The following is a 23,632-nucleotide window of genomic DNA, read 5'->3' on the forward strand; positions in this document are numbered from 1 at the left end:
CTCTCAAAATACTTTGAAAAAAACTCTCAAATATATATTTTTTGCTATCAGTGTGAAAATATTTTCTCAAAAAAAAAGTGTTTCTCTCGAAATGCTTTTCTTTGCTCTTGATGCAATTTCTTGCTCTGGTGTCAGGATTTTGCTTTCACTGTGAGAATTATGTCATGGGCGGGGCCACGTTCCTATTGGCCAGTCGGGTGAGCATCGTCTTGTCTTGGGAGTCGAACTGAATCATTACACCATTGTTCGGTTCACCTGCATAGATGCCGCCTCTGCCTTATGGCTAGTTAAGTTGAGCACGGACACTCCAATGTTTGGGCAAGATGATGACACACAGCTGGCTGAGCAAGTTCAGTATCACTGAAGATTAAACATTAAAAATTAGCACTCATATTAATGAATGAATGTGTATTATATTATTTGCTTGCTAATCGCTAGTAAAGCTAACCAGCCATCATGCTAGGTAAACTTGCAAACTCACCTGGTTTATACTGTTTAAATCAAATGCCAAATTAATGTTTTGATTTAGATAGTTTCACGCCTTATTTAGTGAGTAGTGAGCAGTGATTGATATACCGTTTGAAAGTGTCCCACCTAGTTTTGTTTAAAATAGTCTTTGTATGGTTGTTGCACTACATGTTTAGCTACACTAAATGTATAGTTCACAAACTCAGCTACACGGGGCTTATTCTAAATATTTTTTACCATCTAGCCGAGGTCTAAAGCTGACAAGGTAAATTGCAGGTCTAGGACTAACTCTTACATTAGCAACCCACAAATATGTTTGTGCCTGTACTGTCATGGTAATTATTTTTTCTTTTAAATCTTTCAAACGGTATGTCAATCTTTGTCTAACGTTAGCTAGTTGTAGGGTTGCCACCTTCCATGCATACTAACGTTAGTTGAAAGTTGTACGGGAGGTTGTATGAACAAGCAGTTACTCTTCAGGTGCTTTGAGGCTAGCAAGTGCAAAGGTAGAAACTAGCTCACTACTCACTAAATAAGGCGTGAAACTATCTAAATCAAAACATTAATTTGGCATTTGATTTAAACATAGTATAAACCAGGTGAGTTTGCAAGTTTACCTAGCATGATGGCTGGTTAGCTTTACTAGCGATTAGCAAGCAAATAATATAATACACATTCATTCATGAATATGAGTGCTAATTTTTAATGTTTAATCTTCAGTGATACTGAACTTGCTCAGCCAGCTGTGTGTCATCATCTTGCCCAAACATTGGAGTGTCCGTGCTCAACTTAACTAGCCATAAGGCAGAGGCGGCATCTATGCAGGTGAACCGAACAATGGTGTAATGATTCAGTTCGACTCCCAAGACAAGACGATGCTCACCCGACTGGCCAATAGGAACGTGGCCCCGCCCATGACACAATTCTCACAGTGAAAGCAAAATCCTGACACCAGAGCAAGAAATTGCATCAAGAGCAAAGAAAAGCGTTTCGAGAGAAACACTTTTTTTTTAGAGAAAATATTTTCACACTGATAGCAAAAAATATATATTTGAGAGTTTTTTTCAAAGTATTTTGAGAGAGATTTTTTTTCTCAGAAAAAAAAAAAATTCAAATGTATATTTTTTTATGTTCTATGAGAAAATACTTTCTCTCAAACCTTTTTTTAGTCTCAAATAAAATTATTTTTTGCTATTGGCATGAAAACTTTTTCTCTCAAATATTCTTTTTTCTCTCATGAAATGTTTTTTTGCTATCAGTGTGATAACTTTTTCTCTCAAACTTTTTTTTTCTCTCAGATCTTTTATTTTCTCGCATGTAATAAAGAACCAAAACTCACTCCATACTCTTCTCTCATGCAGTCTGTTCTGTTTTGCCGGTTCTTTTGTTCATTCCTCGCATCTCTCCAGTCTGCTGATTTGATTTTCGTCACAGTCTATTTTCGTCTCGTCCTTTATTCGTTGACGATAATGTCAATCAATTTAGTCATAGTTTTAGTCTCCATCAGTGCCTTCTATTTTAGTTTTCGTTTCGTTTTCGTCGGCAAAAATATATTCGTGACGAAAATAATGACAAAAATATTTAGTCAACGAAATTAACACTGCTCTATAGTAGCCACGTGTAGGTTCCAGTTTCCTTCTCTTTCAGAGACTTAAGCATTTTAGTCTCAAGTAGTGGGATCAGAGGCCACATCCAACAAGGATTTTTTTCTGGCTCATACGGCATGCCACTTGCTTGCAACAACCAAGGACGCAAAAGCAAGACTAGAACATGGATGGAAGGAGCACTTTGGCACACTCCTGCCATCAAAATGTCTGAAGACCTTACCACCAAGTCTGCTCACATGGAAAAATTGAAAAATTATCCTGTAAAAACCCATCCCACTAACATGCATGCAAACATACAGTACACTTTGAGAGAAATCAGACTATATGGTGCACTTTTAGTTAATTTGGTATGATGTAATTTGTATCACTTTTATTGCTAAATAGTTTTATTTGCACCCAATTGTTTTATTTTATATAATTTTACTAACAACCAATGATAATTAATGTTAAAAAACAATATTAGCAATTAATTTTAAATGTCACATTTAGTAGAATTAGACTTATTGCATCTGCTTTTTATTCCTAATAATGGCCAAGTTATGGCCAAGATCTTAAGAATATTAAAATTACCATGACCATGACATTTTAAGGTAAAAGTCAGCCAATATGGCCATAACAATATCAGAAATTAATTCCACATACCATAATAAGTCTAAATAGAGGTATTACATGTGTATATACATTCAGAAACAAATAAGTTGGATTTTCATCATCATCCAAGGATGGCCATATTTGATTTGACCATTACGTAATTCGTGGCACTATGGTGGACGAGCACCTCTGTGATTTTTCATGTCTAGGGACCAAATAACCCCAACACTAAATTACGAAGGGGTCTACAGGCCAGGTCCAGAACTATATAGTCAGTGAAAGCCCCGCCCATTTTTGATGCTCACTGTCCTATTGACTTGTTCTGTGTCTCGTCGTAGTTGTGTGGGCAGAGTCAGCGTGGTTGATAACTGTCCTTTCCCCCTCATTGGAAAAGCATTTTCACAAATTTTTCATTTTCACAAATACATGCCATAAAATAAATATATAACATTAACATTTTATAGAAAATATGAAAAAAAAACATGGTTAACCTGTTAGCCAGCACCCCGACGCCCTCATCCTGAAAGCCCCTAAACTCGCACATGTCAGTGTTTACGAATAGATTAAATGAAATGGGACAAATTTAATCTTGACAAACTATGTATCATTATAAATATCTAAGTCTCAAGCATCGACGACAGATTGCTGTTTTTCAATGGAAATCTTATAAAGACTGTATTTGCTACATTTGTGTAAGCAGTACACAAAAAAAAAACATGAGCAATGAAAACTCTGTACATACCAGATCCGTTGTAATAACGAGTCATGAACACATCCACAGCTGTAAATCCCGGTTTAGTTAGAAAGGTAAGGGTCCCCTGAACGACATCTCATGGAGCACGTTTAGTCCAACGAGGCAATAACATTGTAACATGGATCATAATTCCTTTGTTTACGTTTCAGTTCTTCAGTAGTGAAAAAACAGCATGGTTTTGCAGCGTTACAGTGTCACAAACAGAATGAGACAATCCACCGGAAAAAAGAATGAATGAAAGATAGGCAAAAGATAGTATATTTGAATTTTGGTGCTCCCTTGTGAGGGCTTGTGACGCGTTCTGACGCACCTGTCAGCTGATGAAGGCGGAACTTATAGCGATCGCTTTTTTCTTTGTTTCTTTTATTTTTCAACAGTTTTTATATATGTGAGAGTGTGTTTTATGTTGAATTCGAATGTATCTGCATGATTACCATCTGTTTGAGTGCAAATCAGCCCAAATCAGCTCGCTATTACTGTATGATCACGGCTATTAAAGTGAACGGGTCTATATGAATAGAGAGAGTGGATTATTTACTTTTGGGTGCATTTGTGTTATTACCATCTGTATAATTGGCCATCAGCACTTATTTGCATCGTAATTCATAGTAAATGCTGCATTTCTAGCAATCTCAGGATTTTCTGTAACTGGCAAACAAAGTTAAATCTTTTTTTTTTTCTTGTTCTTATTTTTCTTACTCAAATATTCTTATTGTATTTTTCTAGTGCTCAAATAAATCACTTATATGATGTCTAAATTTCTGTCTTTTGTTTTATAATGGAAAAAACTATGCAGTGGTATGTTTAATGACTAAATAGTTTGTAGAAGCCTTCAATACTGTTGGTAAATATTGTTTTTTTTTTATATATTTGGGGGGTGTAGACATAGTCTCATAAAAATATTTGCAGGAGTCTCATTTTTCATGATATCTTATTCAAACTTGAAATAGAAACTCATGAGACATGTTAATTTCAACCCATTACTTTTCTAGATTGCTCCAGGTATCATTTCATGTATTTTCATATAAAAAAAAAAAATTAAGTGTGGTAAAAAAAATTTTTTAAGTCACTTCAGTGTCTATAACTTTTAATATTTTTCAGCATTATCAAATCTGGTTGATAAAAAGTAAATGGGTCTTCTTTCCAAAGACACCAAAAATTATATGTTTAACACACTGAAGTAGGAAACTGTTACAATTATAAGTTTGGTAGAGCACTTTCAGCTGTGAGTCCCATAATGGGGGGTGCAGGCTAAAAGGTTATTGGTTACTAGTAAAACCATGGTAAAAACTTTTGCTACACTAACCATAGTTTAATGGTATTTGTAGTAAAACTGTGGTTATAGACTATATTTGGTAATAAAAACACCCCCCAAAAAAACCTAGCTAGCCTACTATACTTTACTATAGGAATACCATGGCTAATTTTCTTAAGGGATTGTGTATAATAATACAAAATAAATGATATCACAAAATATTTTAATAAAATTTTATTGTGATGTGAAGGAGCGTTACTGTAAGCCGTGCAGAGGGACAGGACTAATGACAGATCACTGCAGGGTAAGTAGTTTAGCCTATCTGTGCTACCCGCTCAGTCCGTCTGTTTATAAGTTATATACATATAGAGATCAGGTTTATTTTACTTATTAGAGGTACAGATTGTCACACAGCAACTTTTCGGCATTGCAACAAGCAAAAATCAATAGAAATCTTCACCAAAAGATCAGGCACCTAATAAGGTCTCTGCGTGTTAATTTTAATGGTTTTTTCCCCCACGGCATAAACGGATATGTTTTTGTGGGCGTTCCCACCAATGCTGAACAAATCAATTAGCATGAGTGAGAAGCTGTTGACTGCCATTACTGTTCTCTTGCTGTAGCTGCTAAAGATACAGAGCCATTAAAAGTGTTGCGTCTTGGGATGCACCAACATAGGAGTCTCCATAGACCGCTGAGGACATGGTGGCTGCACTTCATTTTCGAAAGAAATGTCCCAAAAACCCTCCGGAAAAATCCCATAGTTTATGCTAACATTTTACGCAGGACACCAATGCCTCACAAATGAGGTTGTGCAAAGATTGCTTCTGAAAGAGGTATGGATACCAACGCTTTGTGTGCAAACATCCAGACTCCAGACAAAGTAAGCATAACACATCATATTTTGTTTTTCAAAATAGCTTTTTGACTCTTTATAAGGTTAATGTTGCTAAATCTACAATTGTTTTCACTAATGCTGCCTTCATGTGCTACCAGAATGATCATGAATAGGAATGTGGTAGTTAATAATTGGATTTGGAAGCAATGTGTGAGGTCAGTAATACAGTCACCGTGACCCTAACACCAGTATGCCTGCAAGCATGAGCTCTTGAAGCTCTGCACTTTTCTGAGAAGGGAGAAAGAACCTGTGGCAACAGTGTTAAATTATCCCAATTTCGCAGGAAACCTGCGGACTTGGCAACACTGGAAAGGGAGGCAGGAGCACTAGCTCATTTTCATTTAAAGGGGACATACACGTTTTAGCTCATACCCTAAGAGTGGCAGTTTCAAGAAGATATAAAACAGGTTTCCTCAAATCTTTCCCTGGAGGGTCCAATGCGCTGCAGAGTTTAGCTCCAACCCTGATTAAAGTCACCTGCCTGTGATTTTTTGAATGATCCCAAAGAGTTGAATATTGAGGATCCCATTGTAAACGAGATGATTCATCTCAAGGAGCTTGTCCTCTTAATAAAAATTATTGTCAACATTGATTGGCATTGATTAGCATGCTTAGGTGTGTATAGGGTTAGAGCTAAAGATTTGAGGATCCCTGCTATAAAAAATTATCTGTGGGGTATTTTGGAGTAAAACTTAGCATACACACTCTGGGGTAGAGCTGAAGATCCGATGGGTTTGGTCGAGTTCAGGCTTAATTTATATCATCTTATGTGGGCTTGGGTCGGGCTCGGGCTTGCGCTCCAGTTTGCGAGGTAAACGAGCGGTCATGTGATGTGTTTTGATTAGCGTGAGAAAGATGCAAAAATGGATGTTGAGTAGGTGTAAGCTGTCAATCAAAATGTACTTGTCGGGCTCTGGCCAAAACCTATCGGGCTCAGGTCCTGTCGGGCCTAACTTTTATGGCAAGATTACAGCTCTACTCTGGGGACATCAGAGAACAATTTAAACAATTTAAAATATTGTATTAATGCATTCTGTGGCACCTTTAAGATGTACATGTCATTTTCTACCCTAATTTTAGCCCTTTTTGATTTAAATGGTTAATTTGAAGGGGCGTGTCTGTTGTGAGACTTCATTGTATACGTCCACTGCTATGATATGATTTCTTGAAAGCTTTTACTGAATATTTACTGCTAACAGCTGCCAAGTTGTTGTTGTTGTTTTTTTGAGAACTGTAGAGCTGTATACTCATGTTGCATCACAGTTAGTAGCTCTGCCCTGTAGCTAAACACAGTAATGTCTGGTGAGCATGATGCAATGGTCTCTTTATTGCAGTGCAATTTTTGTAATGTCACAAATACTTATCATATTATTATAACTTAACACAGTGAAAACATGCATGTTAACTGTCAAATGCAGAAATCAAATCACTGATTTGACAAACCACCAGCCGGGAGAAGATTTGTGATTTTAGAGGGAGGGGGAATGATTTTATGGATCACAGTGATAGAGTAGAAATTTGTCAAGGTGATAGATAAAAGTCTGACCACTTTGGGAGTGCATCATGAATAAGAGTGCATTTACTGTACACTTGGTCACTTTTTTATTATTATTTGTTTATTAATTTCTTTTGGTAAATAGTATAGCTGTCTGATTGGGTGTGCCCATGTAAGATCTAACCAGTGAGTGCAATGTCATTTTTGGATGAATAAATCTTCTGGGAATTCTCTCTATCAGAAGGACCTATACCTAACTTCACTGTTGTGTCCATGTTTCTCAGAGAGCGTAGCCGGGACCGCCACAAATCCCTCAGTAAGGAGAGTAGTCGCTCAGAGAAGTCTGTCACTATCAACGCTCCACCAGAAGGGCCATTGTTAGGAAACCAATCAGTGCGAGGAGAAGAGGTTCAGGTGAGAGAGGTTTTGTGTTATTTTTAGGACTGTAAAATGTGAATCACTGGTTAAATTTAAATTTAAATTAGTGTTAACTTTTATATATATATATATATATATATATATATATATATATATATATATATATATATATATATATATATATATATATATATATATATATATATAATTCAGCAACCTGCATGCATGTTAACTGTCAAATGCAGAAATCAAATCACTGATTTGACAAACCACCATTTGATTTAGGGGGATGGGGAATGATTTTATGGATCACAGTGATAGAGTAGGAATTTGTCAAGGTGATAGATAAAAGTCTGACCACTTTGGGAGTGCATCATGAAAAAGAGTCCATTTACTGTACACTTGGTCACTTTTTTCTTTTGGTAAATAGTGTAGCTGTCTGATTGGGTGTGCAATGTGCACTTTGTTTTTCAATCCAATGTAAATTAATGTACCAATTTCATGAAAGTTAATACATTTTTGGCTAATGTTCACTAAGTGTTTTTGCAGAAATAATTTATAGTATTCGTTAGTTTTCTTCTGCTGCTGCTGCTGCTGCTGTTGAATCTATGGCAGGCAGCCCATACAACCACTTGTGGAAAAGTTATGAAAACTGGCACATGGATAGAGGACAATCTCAACATTAACTATAGCAAGTTTGAACACCAGCAGCTCAAATTTTCAGTCATGTTTATGCTAATATTTTTTTAACTACAAAGTCTAGGGGTGTGACAATACACGTATCATGAGACAATACACAATAGTTTATAGAAGTAAAATAATACCATATGTCTTTGAAAAAAAAAACGTTGACTAAAACTAAATGAAAAAAAAAATAATGTATTGAATTAACAGTGCTTGCATTTTAATGTATTTCCAGGGCTTGCATTTTTAGGTCCTGAAATTTAACATAGTTTTTTATTTGTGCTGTGAATATTTCAAAATATTGCACACATATTTTCATAATTAAAAAATTAAGTAATTCTTATTCACCTTCCTGAATTCACTTCCAAAATATTAAATATTTTTAAAAATACAATGTATAATATTTGACTTTCCAAATTTGCTTCCACAAATTCAGTGGTTAAAGGTGGCGCAAGTGGCTGTTGAAGAAGTAATTTACAAAAAATGAACTGCAGAAATTGAGCAAGTGCTAAGTTGAAATTTTGATTGTCGGGGCCAGTATTATGGGATCAGAATCCAGCCAAATGTATTGCAGTCACAGATCGAAAGATATTAAGCATAAATCAAATATTTAAAAATACATGTAAAATAATAATGCATAAGACAGAAGAAAAAATGTTTTTTTTTTTTTAAACTAACCAACAGCGCAGTTATGGATCAAAAAATAATAAGTGTAAATCAAAAATGTAAACACATAAAATTATATTGAACAAAACTGAAACGGGTTCAAAAATTTCCAAGTCACAAACAAAATCAGGTTTCCTGCTCATATGTTATTTTTTGTGTGCTTATGGTCTTTTCCCCTTTCCACTTGTTTCCACGTTCTTCGCTTGCGTTCCTAAATGTTGCAGTTAGTTTCATGTAAATCAGGACAGGCTTCAGCGTCACCATTGGGCTACAAGTTCTAGATTGACAGTTGCTTGTCTAGCCAATCAGTCCAAGGGGGAGTTGACGTCACTCCAATGCGACTCGTGGCTGCTGTGGCAGGTGTGTAAAGTAGAGGGTGGATTTTCAAACCTCTCCCGTACCACTCCTGCAAAAAGAATAAATAAATAAATAAAATCCCGTCCCAATCCCACAAAAAACCTTGGGGAAAATCTTGTCCCGTTTCATTTAAGAATGACTCACATTCCCTCCCACTCCCGTGTTTTTTTTTTTTTTTTTTTTTTTTTTGAACTGAATTCATGTGATAATATGTTACTACATATATCTTTTAGATGAAAAGCTATATTTGAGGTCTGTGAATGATAGGTGGGCTTTTGGATGTCCTGCCCAATGTAGGCTACTATAGACCAGCCGTTAACGATCTGTCCTTTATCAGCCACAACAAAATCAAACAGGAGGACAGGCAAGTAGAATTGAGTTAAAAATTACTTAATTACTCTATACTTTATTTACAAGGTAGGCTATAAAGTTGAGGATCAAAGTGTTATTAGGATTCCAGGTCCCACTGACATTTGGCAGGTGATGGAGATTTACCGCTGATTACAGAGACGGCTTTACTTAACCGCGTGTGATTTACCATGCAGCCCTACTGCCTAAAATATAAAGTATTGCTCACTAAACCAAACTAACAAGACGTGTTCACAGGCTAGATATCAGCCTACTCGGACTACATAGAGCTTGTAGAAAATATCATAACACACAAAGGGAATTTTTCTGTCACCCACTAACAAAATAATTATTGTCTAATTAGATTGTCTGCTATGTGCCTGCTGACGCTGGTTATCCATCTTCACACAGCAGCCACGAGTTGCATTGGAGTGATGTCAACTTCCCCTTGGACTGATTGGCTAGAGGATCAGCTGTCAATCTAGAACTTGTGGCCCAATGGTGATGCTAAAGCCCACCCTGATTTATATGAAACTCTAACTGCAACAATTAGAAACGTAAGCGCAGAATGTGGAAAAAGAGCAAAGGGGACAAGACCATAAGCACACAAAAAAATTACATATGAGCAGGAAAATTCTGAATTCATGTTTCAGTTTTGTGCAATATAATTGTAAATGTTTTCACATTTTTGATTTACGCTTATTATTTTTCGATCCATGACTACACTGTTGGTTATTTTAAAAAATTGCATTTGTTTTTCTGTTTTGTCCGTTATTATTTTACACAACTGTTTTTAAATATTTGATTTATCAGGGCTCCAAACTGCGACTAAAACGGTCGCATTTGCGACCATAAATATTAAAATGTGAGTGAAGTTTTTGCTGAGGTCGCCACTGGCGACTAGGCATATGTATTTACATGTTATCTCTTAAAAAAATTGCATGTAATGCCTTTTTTACTGATTGTTTTGCATTCACATCTTTTGTTATATTCGCGCACTGAGAGAATGCGCATTGACGTTTTAGTGGGAAAAAGAGTTTTAAACAGTCCTCAACTGCCGCGCAGCAGCGCTGACACACACCTGATAAACGCGCGAGAGAGAGAAATTATGGAGACTTGAAGAGAAAGTGCAGAAAAACAGCGTCTATTTTGTTCATAACTTGAACAAACTACAACAGGTAAAGCTGTCATCTGTGTGGATATTGGCAAAATCGTTAGCAGTTCTCGTTTATAATCATAAGGCTTCTTCTTAACAAGATCTTAGTCCATGCTGTGTTCTGTTAATGCATGAAGTTCATTATTTGACGTGCACTTGCCGTCCAGTAATCGCAAAAAGCTTTGTGCTTTGTTACTTTTTAATTTACAAAGTATCAGCTTTAAAATTATTCCAAATGGTTCTTGTCACATGACCTGCGGTACGCTTGCGGGATTCTGAAAAGTTGAGATGTTTTTAACTCGATGCGGTGCGGACGCACCTGGAAAAAAACGAGCGCGTCGCTTCCATTATGAGCACGCGCGCATACCGCGTGCCTGCATTAGAAATAACGAACGTGACCGCGCACAAGACTTGACATGTGAACGGTCCCTAATGCGGCAGGCGCGATCGCGAGTAGTGCCTCAGTTCAAGCAGCACGAGAACCTATCATACCTTGCTCTTTACTACTAGAGTACATAATGAACATGAATTAACATCAGAAGGTAGGCTTTTTTATAAGAGATTCTACAATACAACACTTTCAAACTGCAGAAAACGTGTAAAGCTTGGAAACATTGCAACGTAATATTAACCTCAGTAACCTTTCGGGGTCCATCATCAGTCAGCTAGAAAAATAACTATAAAGAGGAGCATTTTGCTATATTTATGAGCTATTGAATTTTAATAATTTTACTTAACCTGTTGTCTACATGATTCAACTCCTCCTATAAAATTTAATTTTACTAATTAAGAAAAACAGACTGAAAGTGTGAGAGACATGCACTCTTAAAAATAAAGGAGCTTAAAAGGTTCTTCACAGAACAATTTTGGTTCCACAAAGAACCATTCAGTCAAAGGCTCTTTGAAGAACAATCTCTTTCTGACCTTTTCATAATCTGTTATTGTCTTGAAATGTAAAAGGTTCTTTATGAAACCATTTAGACAGGAAAAAAAGGTTATATGGTATCATGAAGCACCTTTATTTTTAAGAGAGTATGACAACATTTACAGGATGCATTGAGGAGGACCCCAAACTATACTCAGGGGCCAAGTGTTGCTTATGGTTCATGATATTGGTACAGATTTTGTGTAATAAACAACGCATGACTGTATATTTCAAGTTGGAAAAAACATTTAGCTCCCACTTTAAGTGAACCTTCATTCCCAGGTCATCTACAAGATGGAATAAAATGCTGATAAAGTCAAGAAAAGATGAGACATAAACATGTCAGTATGATTATAAAGTTAAAATGTAAAATAAATAATTTAAATAAAACACATAAACATATTTATTCTGTGGCACCTAAAAAAATAATTTGGCGCCTAAGTTTTTTTCTTATAGGAGCCAATGGCTCCTTACTCTATTTTTTTGTTTGGAGCCCTGTTTATGCATATTTTTTTTGATCTGTGACTGCAATACATTTGGCGGGATTCTGATCCCATACAGTATAAACGTGGGAAAGTTAATTGTGGTTATGTTTTCTTCTTCTTCTTCTTCTTGCTTTACGGCGGATCACTCCTAACACTCCTAATTGAGATTGTAGATAGAGTGTGGTCCATTTGAAGGATAGGTGGCTAAATGCACTTAAAAGTTATCTGCTGTAAAGCAAGAAGAAGAAGAAGATATTAGGGCTGGGTATCGATTCAGATGTTCCAGATTGATTCGATTTCGATTCACAAGCTCTCAAATTGATTCGAATTCGATTCTCGATTCGATTTCGATTTTTGATTCTCGATTCGATTTCGATTTTCGATTCGATTTTCTATTAGAGCTGTAATCGGGCCTTAAAAGTTAAGCCCATGTCCCGAGCCCGACACGTACATTTTGATTGACAGCTTTTTAAAAGCCCGAACCCATTTACAACCCAACATTATTCAAATGTATGCAGCACACAGCTCTTTTGCCTTTGTCAGGAATGAGTCATTTATACATGGTTTAACATAATTTATACATGACTAACGTAATAGGACACTTGGAAGTTTGAACAAAGAAATAAAATAAGTCCTCTGTAACATCGTAACATCTCAGCACTCTATAAATAGCCCTAGGTATAGGCTCATTTAGCATATAAATAGGCCAACGCACCAATAAAAACAAGTCTTTCTTAAAAAAATTTAATTAAAATAAATTATAAATTAAGATGGGTATTTGGCAATAACGAAATTAATTAAGATAAAGGCTCTGCCGGATTTGCTGACATAATAAAATAATAATGCCAACATTAGCTTATATAGCCTACTCTGTCTACATTATGCATTTAAGACTCAAATAATATTTAGTTATTATTTGAAAAACATTTACTTAAAAGATTAGGTAAGGCCTAAGTTTTTGTGGAGGAATGATTGAATCCACTGTAGATGTCTTCAGCGCGCTCCTGCGCTCGCTGATGGTGCGTTATTATTCACTCATTATTCTCATTATAAACAAGGTCAAAACTTTTCCAAACCTCAGACTTTGCTTTAGTTGCTGGTGCTACTAAAACGTAATCGTTAAAAGCAAGCCTCCGTTTCAACTACTCAGCATACATTTTCGCATCTTTCTCGCGCTAATCGAAACACATTACATGACCGCTCATTTACTGCACAAGCCCGAGCACGGCCCGATTGGTTCGATTGGCAATGGGCTTCTTCACACTGGCTGAACATGTGCAATTGTGCTTTTGAAGACAACTGACCACGCGCACCTGTCCGCGTGGTTGTCTGCTCAGACTCGATACACACTCTCCGATGGCGATGTTTACATCAAGCTTGCATAGCGGTCCATAGCGGACTCGAGGACGCAGAAAGTATAAGAGGCTTTAAGATGCAGTCTGTTAGACGCGAACGGGAGCATGACCTGACGCACATTGCAGAAAATGTGTTCAGCATATGGTGAGCCGCATTTGAATTCGTGACGGAACCACTGCTTTAAACTGAATGAATGAATGACTGGTTCGTTGGTAACATCTATGGTAACATCGCACAAGGCACATAAGAGGGTGACATCTAGTGGAGAAGATTTGTAATTAGATTAACGCTAATCTTACGTTCAATGTCTGCGGAAATATATATGGAAAAAAAATCGATTCATGGCCTTTGAGAATCGATTTTGAATCGACCACATTTTAAAAAACGATTAATCGAAAAATAGATTTTTTTTACCCAGCCCTAGAAGATATGTCAGGCGCCAGCTGTTGAGAACACTCTCAAAGCCATAATTTCCATCCACTTCCATTATATGACTGGCCTACTGCAACGGTTTGAGTTACAACTCTTTGTTTGTGTTCTACTGAACCTACATCACCTACATCTTGGCTGCCCTGGGGTTAAAGGGGGGGTGAAATGCTCGTTTTCACTCAATATCCTGTTAATCTTGAGTACCTATAGAGTAGTACTGCATCCTTCATAACTCCAAAAAGTCTTTAGTTTTATTATATTCATAAGAGAAAGATAGTCTGTACCGATTTTTCCCGGAAAAACACGACCGACTGGAGGCGTGACGTGTGGGCGGAGCTAAAGAAACACGAGCGCGAGTAGGCTTTTGCGTTAAGAGCATGTGGAAGCTGTGACACCGTGAGGAAAAAAACAAACAAACAAACCATGGCTAACAGTCAGATTCAGCTGTTTATTTATGATCCAGAATCAGATCCCGAGGCTGAAACTGAACGAGAGCAGCAGCATCAACGACTCGCTCCGAGCGGGGCTCGAACCCGGGTCTCGGCATGGGAGGCGGACGCACTAACAAGAAGGCAGAGATATTTGAAGCAGTTTTACTCACCGCCTGCGGTTCCAACACACGATCGTGACCCTTTTTCGTTGGGATTGCATCATCCTTAAGAAATAAACGATACGCAAATCCGGCGTCAAACTGGGCCTTGTTTGTAAAACAAGCATCTTCGAAATGCAGGGAACAAACACAAACACTTGCACAACTCCGTTGATGCTCTGTAAAAATAAACTCCATCCACTGGTCCCTTAATGCTGTTTTTTTTTTGGTAATCTGTGCAGGGTTGTCTTGCCCTGGCAACCAAAAATACACTTCTTTTGTGACATTTCGCGACGCTCTCACTCTGATCACTGAATGCCTGTGCTCTCATTGCTCTGCTATACGGGAGTGCGCACTCTTCCGGCAGAAGTGCCCTTAAGAACCATATAAGGAAATTCCGCTCCATCTAACGTCACACAGAGCCATCCTCGAAAAAAACTTTAGGAAACTTGTGACAAACCTGAAGGAGTATTTTTGGAACAGAAATACTCGTACAACTTAATTTTTGAAACTTTGTCCATGTTTAGCATGGGAATCCAACTCTTTAACAGTGTAAAAAACTCAGTATGCATGAAATAGCAAATAATTGCACCCCCCCTTTAAGCAGATAAACATGAAATATACACATAACGTGGAATCCAGTAAAAGAACTGTATAGCCACACTAGTGCTGGGCGGTAAACCGGTTCATACCGAAAACCGGTGTATATTTTCGTTAAGATGTTAATTTTTAATATACTGCATTCATACACTCAGCGTTCAGAACAAAATATTTATGTCTAATTAGATTGTCTGCTATGTGCCTGCTGACGCTGGTTATCCATCTTCACACAGCAGCCACGAGTTGCATTGTAGTGATGTCAACTCCCCCTTGGACTGATTGGCTAGAGGGTCAGCTGTCAATCTAGAACTTGTGGCCCAATGGTGATGCTGAAACCCGCCCTGATTTACATGAAACTCTAACTGCAACATTTAGAAACATAAGCGCAGAATGTGGGAAAAGAGCAAAGGGGACAACTCTTTGTTTGTGCATATGCTGCGCTGCGGCTGCGCGACACCGTTTCAGATGGACCCTTTACAATGTTGCACTTCTAAGCAGCGACTGCGAGGCGTGGTGAGGGTAAACACAGCAGTTCTCTGGTGTTACGTTATAACGCCTGTTTCACACATAGTCCGTCTGCAGTACTTATTAATAGATTCCAGCTGCACGAGGTTGCGGTGCGTCGTCTGCAGCAGTGCAGCGATTGTTAACGTAGTGAGTCTATTTTTGCTGTGCTGTAGGTGCTGAATTAAAGTGAAAGTGCATTGTTCGCGGTAAAAATTAACATAGATTGACATGGAAACGCAGTCAAATGGGTTTTTGGCCAAGTTTAAAACAAGAAAAAGAGCACTTTTAGATAAACAAGGAAAACAATATTTATGTTTAATATACTAATATATTAAGACCCGTGGGATTGCTTGTGATAAAGATTTAAATGCAAAATGTGTGAGACTGTTTCTGACTGTGGTGTTTTAATTTTAAATATTTTAACAAGAAAAGTAGGTTAATTTTTGTTTTTAAATGTTTTGCCGCTTGCTTGAGTAGCTTATTATACAAACCTAATAATGCATTGTTTATATTTATTGAGTTTAAACTTTAAAACTTTAAAACTTTTAAAAATGTCTATATGAAAGATTGTTACTGTTCTGTGATAAAAGACTTACAATGCTGAAAACAAAACACACACACACACACACACACACACACATATATATATATATATATATATATGTATATGTTTTTTTTTTCCTTTTTTACTTGATATGAAATCAAAACAATGAACAAATGTTGTGTTTGTGGACTAAACTGACACGGATCAGTAGCGGACTGCAAACACGTCCTGTGTGAAAGCACAATGAGTCCATGCTGCGGTCTGCATAGGCACTGCAGGCAGATTATGTGTGCAACAGGCGTTACAGCCAAAAAGAGAAGCCTGGTCTGTTGTTTGGAGGTTTTTTGGTTTCCAAAACTCCGACGTCGACCAAACATCCATTTTATGCAAGTGCTGTCAGGCTAAAATTGTCGCCAAAGGCGGCAACACGAGCAATTTGCTTCAGCACCTTAGCCGCAAGCACGTCTTGCAATATCGACCAGCAGAAAATGCATTGTACACCTGATTATGCATGAAAAAAAGTAATTAACCAGAAAAAGGAATGGAATGGAAGATCTCTCCACTGAGGCAAGGGTCTGCTTATTCAACATGGATATGTTTTGTGCATGAGAGATTGCAACCCTTATTTTTGTAAATATGGACATTTAATTTCATTAAAAAGGCTTATTTTACCTTGGAAGTAATATCAGTTTCATTGATTATAAAGATAGCACTCTTTGCTTGCTTTCTGTAGATAGTCCATTGACAATTTAAATAAATGTTTTATTTACCATGCTTCTGAGTGCCTTCTGCAATGATTCGAGAGTAACAACTATATTAAAATGTGAACTGAATCTGAAATTGCAATGTCTGACATAGTGATAACCATTAGAAATAGACAAGACAAAAAAAATCTCTCAGAAGAACAGATATGTGCATTAATTATTGAAGTAATAAGTTGCATTAGACCACCCACTTTTTATCTGTTACCTGTTGTCAAGATCGTCAGCTGGAGTGCCCATGAACTTCACTAGAGGGCACTCCGCTTAGGACTCATTCAGAACTCCAATTTCCATCCTGCCTCATACCTGGGACTGATTGCACACACATACCTACATCTGATTACACACCTGCAGCTAATACACACACCCATATAAGCAGCAAACTCATGCCAACTCACAGCTAAGTCTTGTTTAGCCTGTCTTACATTTCCGAGTGTTTTCTCTGTGTTTGTTCCTTCCGTGTCTGACCTTTGGATTGTTTTACCGACTGTTATTTTCTGCTGCCTGCCCCGATCTCTGCTTGTTATTGTTACCGATTCTGGATTAGCTCTGACATACCTGACGCTGTTCTGGATTACTGCCTGTCTGACCATTCTTATAATTAAAGACCTGCATATGGATCCGAATGTCTTTGTCTCCTCCTTACAGAAGACTTCGCCAAACCAGGATCCAGCAGCTTTATTGAGCACCATGCCAAGTATGGAGCCAGTTAAAGGTTCATTCGAAAGTAAGTGTGCTTTGGTCCATTTTTCAAGATGGACAACCCATTGAACTTTATGTGGAGGAATTTCTTCAGTACACCTTATGCCTGGGGATGAGGAATTGTTAGGGACTGTTTTTGGAGTGGTCTTGATGCTAATACAAGCTTAAACTTACCAGATGAAGACCCTACTGGACCCTGGGACAGTTTATTGACTTTGTTTCGCAGTTTTGTGACATTCCCTTTACAGTTGAGGAGGTCACTACTCTGAGGTGTCCAGCTCCTTTCCTTCTGTGGTCCTTGTACCTGAGCTTCATCACAAGATGGCCGTCAGCCCGGCTCCACTGCATAAGATGGCAGCCGCCCGCTGATCTTCCAAAGTCAAGTCAGGTCCCCATCTACCTCCCAGAGTCAAGTCAGGTCCCCGTCAACCTCCCAGAGTCAAGTCAAGTCCCCGTCAACCTCCCAGAGTCAAGTCAGGTTCCTGTTGATTTCCCAGAGTCTAGTCAATCACCGTTGACCATCCAGGGTCAGGTCAAGTCACCGCTGACCGTCCAGAGTCAGGTCAAGTCACCATTAACACCAATGAGTCAAGTAGAACCACAGTTAAACTTCATGAGTCCGCTGATCTTCCAGAGTCAAGTCAGGTCCCCATCTACCTCCCAGAGTCAAGTCAGGTCCCTGTCAACCTCCCAGAGTCAAGTCAGGTCCCCGTCAACTTTTCAGAGTCTAGTTGAGTCACCGTCTACTTCCCAGAGTCAAGTCAGATCCCTGTTGATTTCCCAGAGTCTAGTCAAGTCACCGTTGACCATCCAGGGTCAGGTCAAGTCACCACTGACCGTCCAGAGTCAGGTCAAGTCACCATTAACACCCATGAGTCAAGTAGATCCACAGTTAAACTTCATGAGTCAAGTCAAGTAACCTTTGATCTCTATGAACAAGGTCAAGTCACCAATGATCTTCGTGAGTCAAGTCAAGTCACCATTAACACCCATGAGTTAAGTAAGACTGCAGTTAAACTTCATGAGTTAAGTCAAGTAAGACCGCAGTTGAACTTCATGAACAAAGTCAAATCACAGTTGATCTTCATGAACAAAGTCAAGTCACGGTTGATCTTCATGAACAAAGTCAAGTCACGGTTGATCTTCATGAACAAAGTCAAGTCACAGTTGATCTTTATGAACAAAGTCAAGTCACAGTTGATCTTCATGAACAAAGTCAAGTTACCATCGATCTTCATGAACAAACTCAAGGCACCAATGATCTTTGTGAATCAAGCTAAATCACCATTAATCTCCATAAGTCAAGTAAAGCCCAGGTAAACTTCATGAGTCAAATCAAGTCACCGTTGGTCTTCATGAGCAAAGTCAAGTCGCCACCAGTCTTTGTGAACTAAATCAAGTCACATTTGATCTTTATGAGCCCAGTCAGATCACCACGGATCTTCCAGAGCCTCGTCACTTCTCAGCAGATCTTCCAGAATTTCATTACATCTCAGCAGATCTTCCACAGCTTCATCGTACCACAACAGATCATCCAAAGCCTTGTCATGTCTCAGCAGAACTTCCAGAGCCTCGTCACGTCTCAGCTGAACTTCCAGAGTCTTGTCACGTCTCAGCTGAACTTCCAGAGCCTTCTCACATCTCAGCCAGAACTTTCAGAGCCTCATCACATCCTGTCTGTTGCACCCAGACTGTTACTGCTGTGGAACCTCCAGAGGTGGTGGCAACTGCTGCAGAACCTTCAGAGGTGTCAGTAGTATCCATCCATGAAGTCATTGTCTGTCCTGTCATGGCCACGGAGCCCATCCATGAACTAATGTTAGTTAATTTTAGATATATTTTTTATGTGTTGCATCGTTACTCGTTACAATTATAAAAATGTTACGAATCATTCCATAACAAACCCACATTACCACTGCCAGAACTGTAGATGGCAGGTTTGATGAAGCTGGCACATCATTGAGCGAATCAAGCGAGACTGCACGTGCTGACTGAACTGCGGTGAAGAGAGAGATGAACACCGAGCCGAGCCAGATAATGACTCGTTAGCGAGTCAAGAACCGGTTGCATCAGTTCTCGGATCACCATTAGTTCTTTCTGTCAGTTCGATTCAATAAACCGGTTGAAGAAAACAGTTCACCGGTTCTTTTGCGCTCAACGTAATGGCGTCATTGCCGTTGACTGCAAGCCTTCGGTTTACCTGGGCTCATAACAATAACATTAGCACAGAATCAGTTCAGAATCAATCACCAAAAGAATCAGCTCAGTTCAGACGCTCTGTGTGTCGGTTTGCTTCACGCTGAATCACATGTGCGCAGTATCATCAGCTCCTCGGTCCTTGAATCGGACGCATCCGACAGAAACGGTTCTTGACTCGTGAACGAGTCAGTCTGTTGTTCGCTATCTGGCTCGGCTCGATGTTCATCTTCAGTTCTCTCTTCACATCAGTTCAGTCAGTGTACTGTTTGAGTACATGAATTACTCCGGGATATTGGTTTGTTTGAACTCAGAGGGAGTGTCAGGCATATTAAACAAGTTAACAGCTTAAAGGGGGGGTGAAATGCTCATTTTCACTCAATATCCTGTTAATCTTGAGTACATATAGAGTAGTACTGCATCCTTCATAAATCCAAAAAGTCTTTAGTTTTATTATATTCATAAGAGAAAGTCTGTACCGATTTTTCCCGGAAAAACAAGACCGGCTGGAGGCATGACGTGTGGGCGGAGCTAAAGAATCACGAGCACGAATAGGCTTTTGCATTGAGAGCATGTGGAAGCTGTGACATTACCCAGAGCTGTTGAAAAACATATTAAAGGCTCTGACATTACCGTGAGGGAAAACCCATCATCCAAAACAAACCATGGCTTACAGTCAGATTCAGCCGTTTATTTATGATCCAGAATCAGATCCAGAGGCTGAAACTGAACGAAAGCAGCAGCAGCAACGACTCGCTCCGAGCGGGGCTCGAACCCGGGTCTCTGGCATGGGAGGGGACGCACTAACAAGGAGGCAGAGATATTTGAAGCAGGTTTACTCACCGCCTGCGGTTCCAACACACGATTGTGACCCTTTTTCCTTGGGATTGCATCATCCTTAAGAAATAAACGATACGCAAATCCGACGTCAAACTGGGCCTTGTGAACAAGCATCTTCGAAATGCAGGGAACAAACAAAAACACTTGCACAACTCCGTTGATGCTCTGTAAAAATAAACTCCATCCACTGGTCCCTTAATGCTGTTTTTTTTTTTTTTTTTTGTAATCTGTGCAGGGTTGTCTTGCCCTGGCAACCAAAAACACACTTCTTTTGTGACTTTTCGCGACGCTCTCGCTCTGATCAGTGAAATGTCTGTGCTGCTCAGCCTCGCTATACGGGAGCGCGCGCTCTTCCGGCAGAAGTGCCTTAGGACCCATATAAGGAAATTCCGCTCCATCTAACGTCACACAGAGCCATACTCGAAAAAAACTTTCCGAAACTTGTGACAAACCGGAAGGAGTATTTTGGGAACAAAAATACTCCTTCAAACGTACAACTTAATATTTGAAACTTTGTCCATGTTTAGCATGGGAATCCAACTCTTTAACAGTGTAAAAAACTCAGTATGCATGAAATAGCATTTCACCCCCCCTTTAAGTCATTTGTGGATTAATGCGTACTGGAGACGCGAACCGTTTAAAACGATTCAGTTCGATTTGGTGAACTGTTTCAAAAAGATCCGGTTACATCGAATGATTCGTTCGCGAACCGGATATCACAAACTGCTTTGTTTTGAACTGTCTTACAACAGACACGGAAGAGAAGACAATCCTGAATAAAGTCGTAGTTTTTGCTATTTTTGGACCAAAATGTATTTTCAATGCTTCAAAAATTATAACTGACCCTCTGATGTCCCATGGACTACTTTGATGATGTTTTTCTTACCTTTCTGGACATGGACAGTAGACAGTTCGCACAGTTTCAATGGAGGGACTGAGAGCTCTCGGACTAAATCTAAAAAATCTTAAACTGTGTTCCAAAAATAAACGGAGGTCTCACGGTTTTGAAACAACATGAGGGTAAGTTATTAATGACATAATTAATAACTAATAATACAAAAAGTTACAGCCAAAGGAATTGTGATTGTCCTTTAGGTTAATCATTAGAAATAATAAAAACAATATGTTCAAACTTTTGACTACTTTCTTTAATAACTACATAACACAATACTTGAGTAGTAAATTTTAAAATAGACTACTTGCAATACTTAAGTACAAAAAATGTTGAATACTTTAGTACTTCTACTTAAGTATGGTGCTTAAAGAGCACTTCAACTTCTACTCAAGTCACTTTGTTGATAGAGCACTTGTACTTTTACTCAAGTATGGTTCTCTAGTACTTTATACATCTCTGGCTCTGACATACCTGACACCATTCTGGATTACTGCCTGTCTGACCATTTTCATTTGTTCTTTTTAGTGTATGCATAATTTAACTATTTAAAAGCTACATGCTAATGTTTTGATGTAATTTGTTGTGAACATAAAAATTTTGTTAATGTATAATATTGTAAAAAAATTGTAATCTAATTTTTTAGTTGCGTCATTTTTACTTAATGTTTTCTAGCATGTAAATAAAAGTCAAGTCTCTCTCACTCACACATTATTCTTTCATATTCAAGCCTGCAGATTAAAACAGTATGTAATGCTGTATGTATTAGTATTAGTAATGTGATATGTGTGAGAAATAAAATGAAAGGAACATAACAACAGTAAGTGATTAACAGAGAGATATAGATGTTGTCTAAACATCAACAAGACTTGCAAGTGATATTTTAAGATAAAGAGCTGAATGTAACAGGCAGAATTACTGAACTGGTGCATAATTACAGAACTGGCATCTACGCAGCCCCTAATTGGTCAATTATGTTGTTTGCCATCTCTCCCTGGTGAGGGAAATTGTTTATTTAATGGACTGACCCCCCTCCTCCTTCTTACTTTGCTTCTCTTTCCTCTCCTTGGACATCACATGTGACATACCCTCCCTCATCTCCTGGACTCTTCTAAAGACTTTTATTAAGCCTCAGCACATGGGCATGAAACAACTTAAACTGCATGATGGATAATTTTTTTGCAGTAGGACAAAAGCAAGTCAGTGAGCAGTGACCAGATTCTGAGTGGAGTGTTTGCTTTACTTGCTGCCTCAGAGAGTGGAAAAGCCATATTGCAAATATAATTTCCATTGTAATGGCAGAACCTGGGCAGGCAGAGATCAGTATGGAAGAACTGGCATTAGACATTGAAACTTCAGAACGGCACAGATCACTGCCTGCACAACCTCGTCAGGTAGGATATCTATTGGCATGTAGCTCTTAATCTGATGAAATGACAGTATGTTGTCCAGGTGCCTGCTATGAAATATTGACTGCTTAAGATTTGCCAAACATTCTTGTTACATTTATAAAGCGTGACTGTTGACTGTTGACTGTTTTTTTTTCCTACATGACCCTAAAGACAGGTAACCTATGATTATAGATTATATTATAACGTTTCAAGGTAGTGAAATGTACATTTATTGGGATCCAGTAGAATGTGTGTTAGAACAAACACAAATGTAAGAATATGATAGGTTATTGCTCTAAAACTGTTGGGAAAAATGGCTTAATGTTATCAAGAGTGCTTGCATAGCTTTTTTTCCCCTCTGGCTATATCGCATATCCAGTGGTATTACCTTCAATCATATGTCTCATACATGTCTGTTAGTTTAAGAAGTCACAATGGGTGAATTTTGTAGGAACACACTGTCCTTATTTTTCTTCTTTTTGTGCTATATATACATATATATGTCAATATCTTTCCATCTGAGAGCATCTACATTCTCTCGCTCTCCTTTATGCCTCTAAAGTGCACCTTTGAACAAAGCTTTAAACAAAGAGCACCAATAAGATTGAGGTTCTTTACATCCCTTGTGTAGGCCTGATACTATTCTGTATTTATAGTGCTCAGAGCATCCATACATTTCAGAACTGCAGGGCTGTAACAGGGTCAGTGCTGCAGTCAGACCTGTGGTACTAAGTGAGTGATTTATGTGTTTGTAATCA

The 23,632-nt window shown here is 38.3% G+C and overlaps 1 protein-coding gene across 2 annotated transcripts in view; it reads left to right on the forward strand.

Moving 5' to 3' along the window:
* The window catches only part of LOC128015278 (vang-like protein 1), an 86,171-nt gene that overhangs the window by 30,743 nt on the left and 31,796 nt on the right, over nt 1-23,632 (forward strand). The window contains exon 3 of one of the 2 annotated variants that reach the window (XM_052598988.1): nt 7,353-7,482. In XM_052598988.1, coding sequence (XP_052454948.1) covers nt 7,353-7,482 — 130 coding nt within the window. Of the gene's footprint in view, nt 1-7,352; nt 7,483-22,302; nt 22,878-23,632 lie in introns of those variants that run through there. The other variant, XM_052598997.1, reaches the window with a different exon arrangement.

Source organism: Carassius gibelio, chromosome A1 (assembly GCF_023724105.1).
Source record: "Carassius gibelio isolate Cgi1373 ecotype wild population from Czech Republic chromosome A1, carGib1.2-hapl.c, whole genome shotgun sequence".
Lineage (NCBI taxonomy): Eukaryota > Metazoa > Chordata > Actinopteri > Cypriniformes > Cyprinidae > Carassius > Carassius gibelio.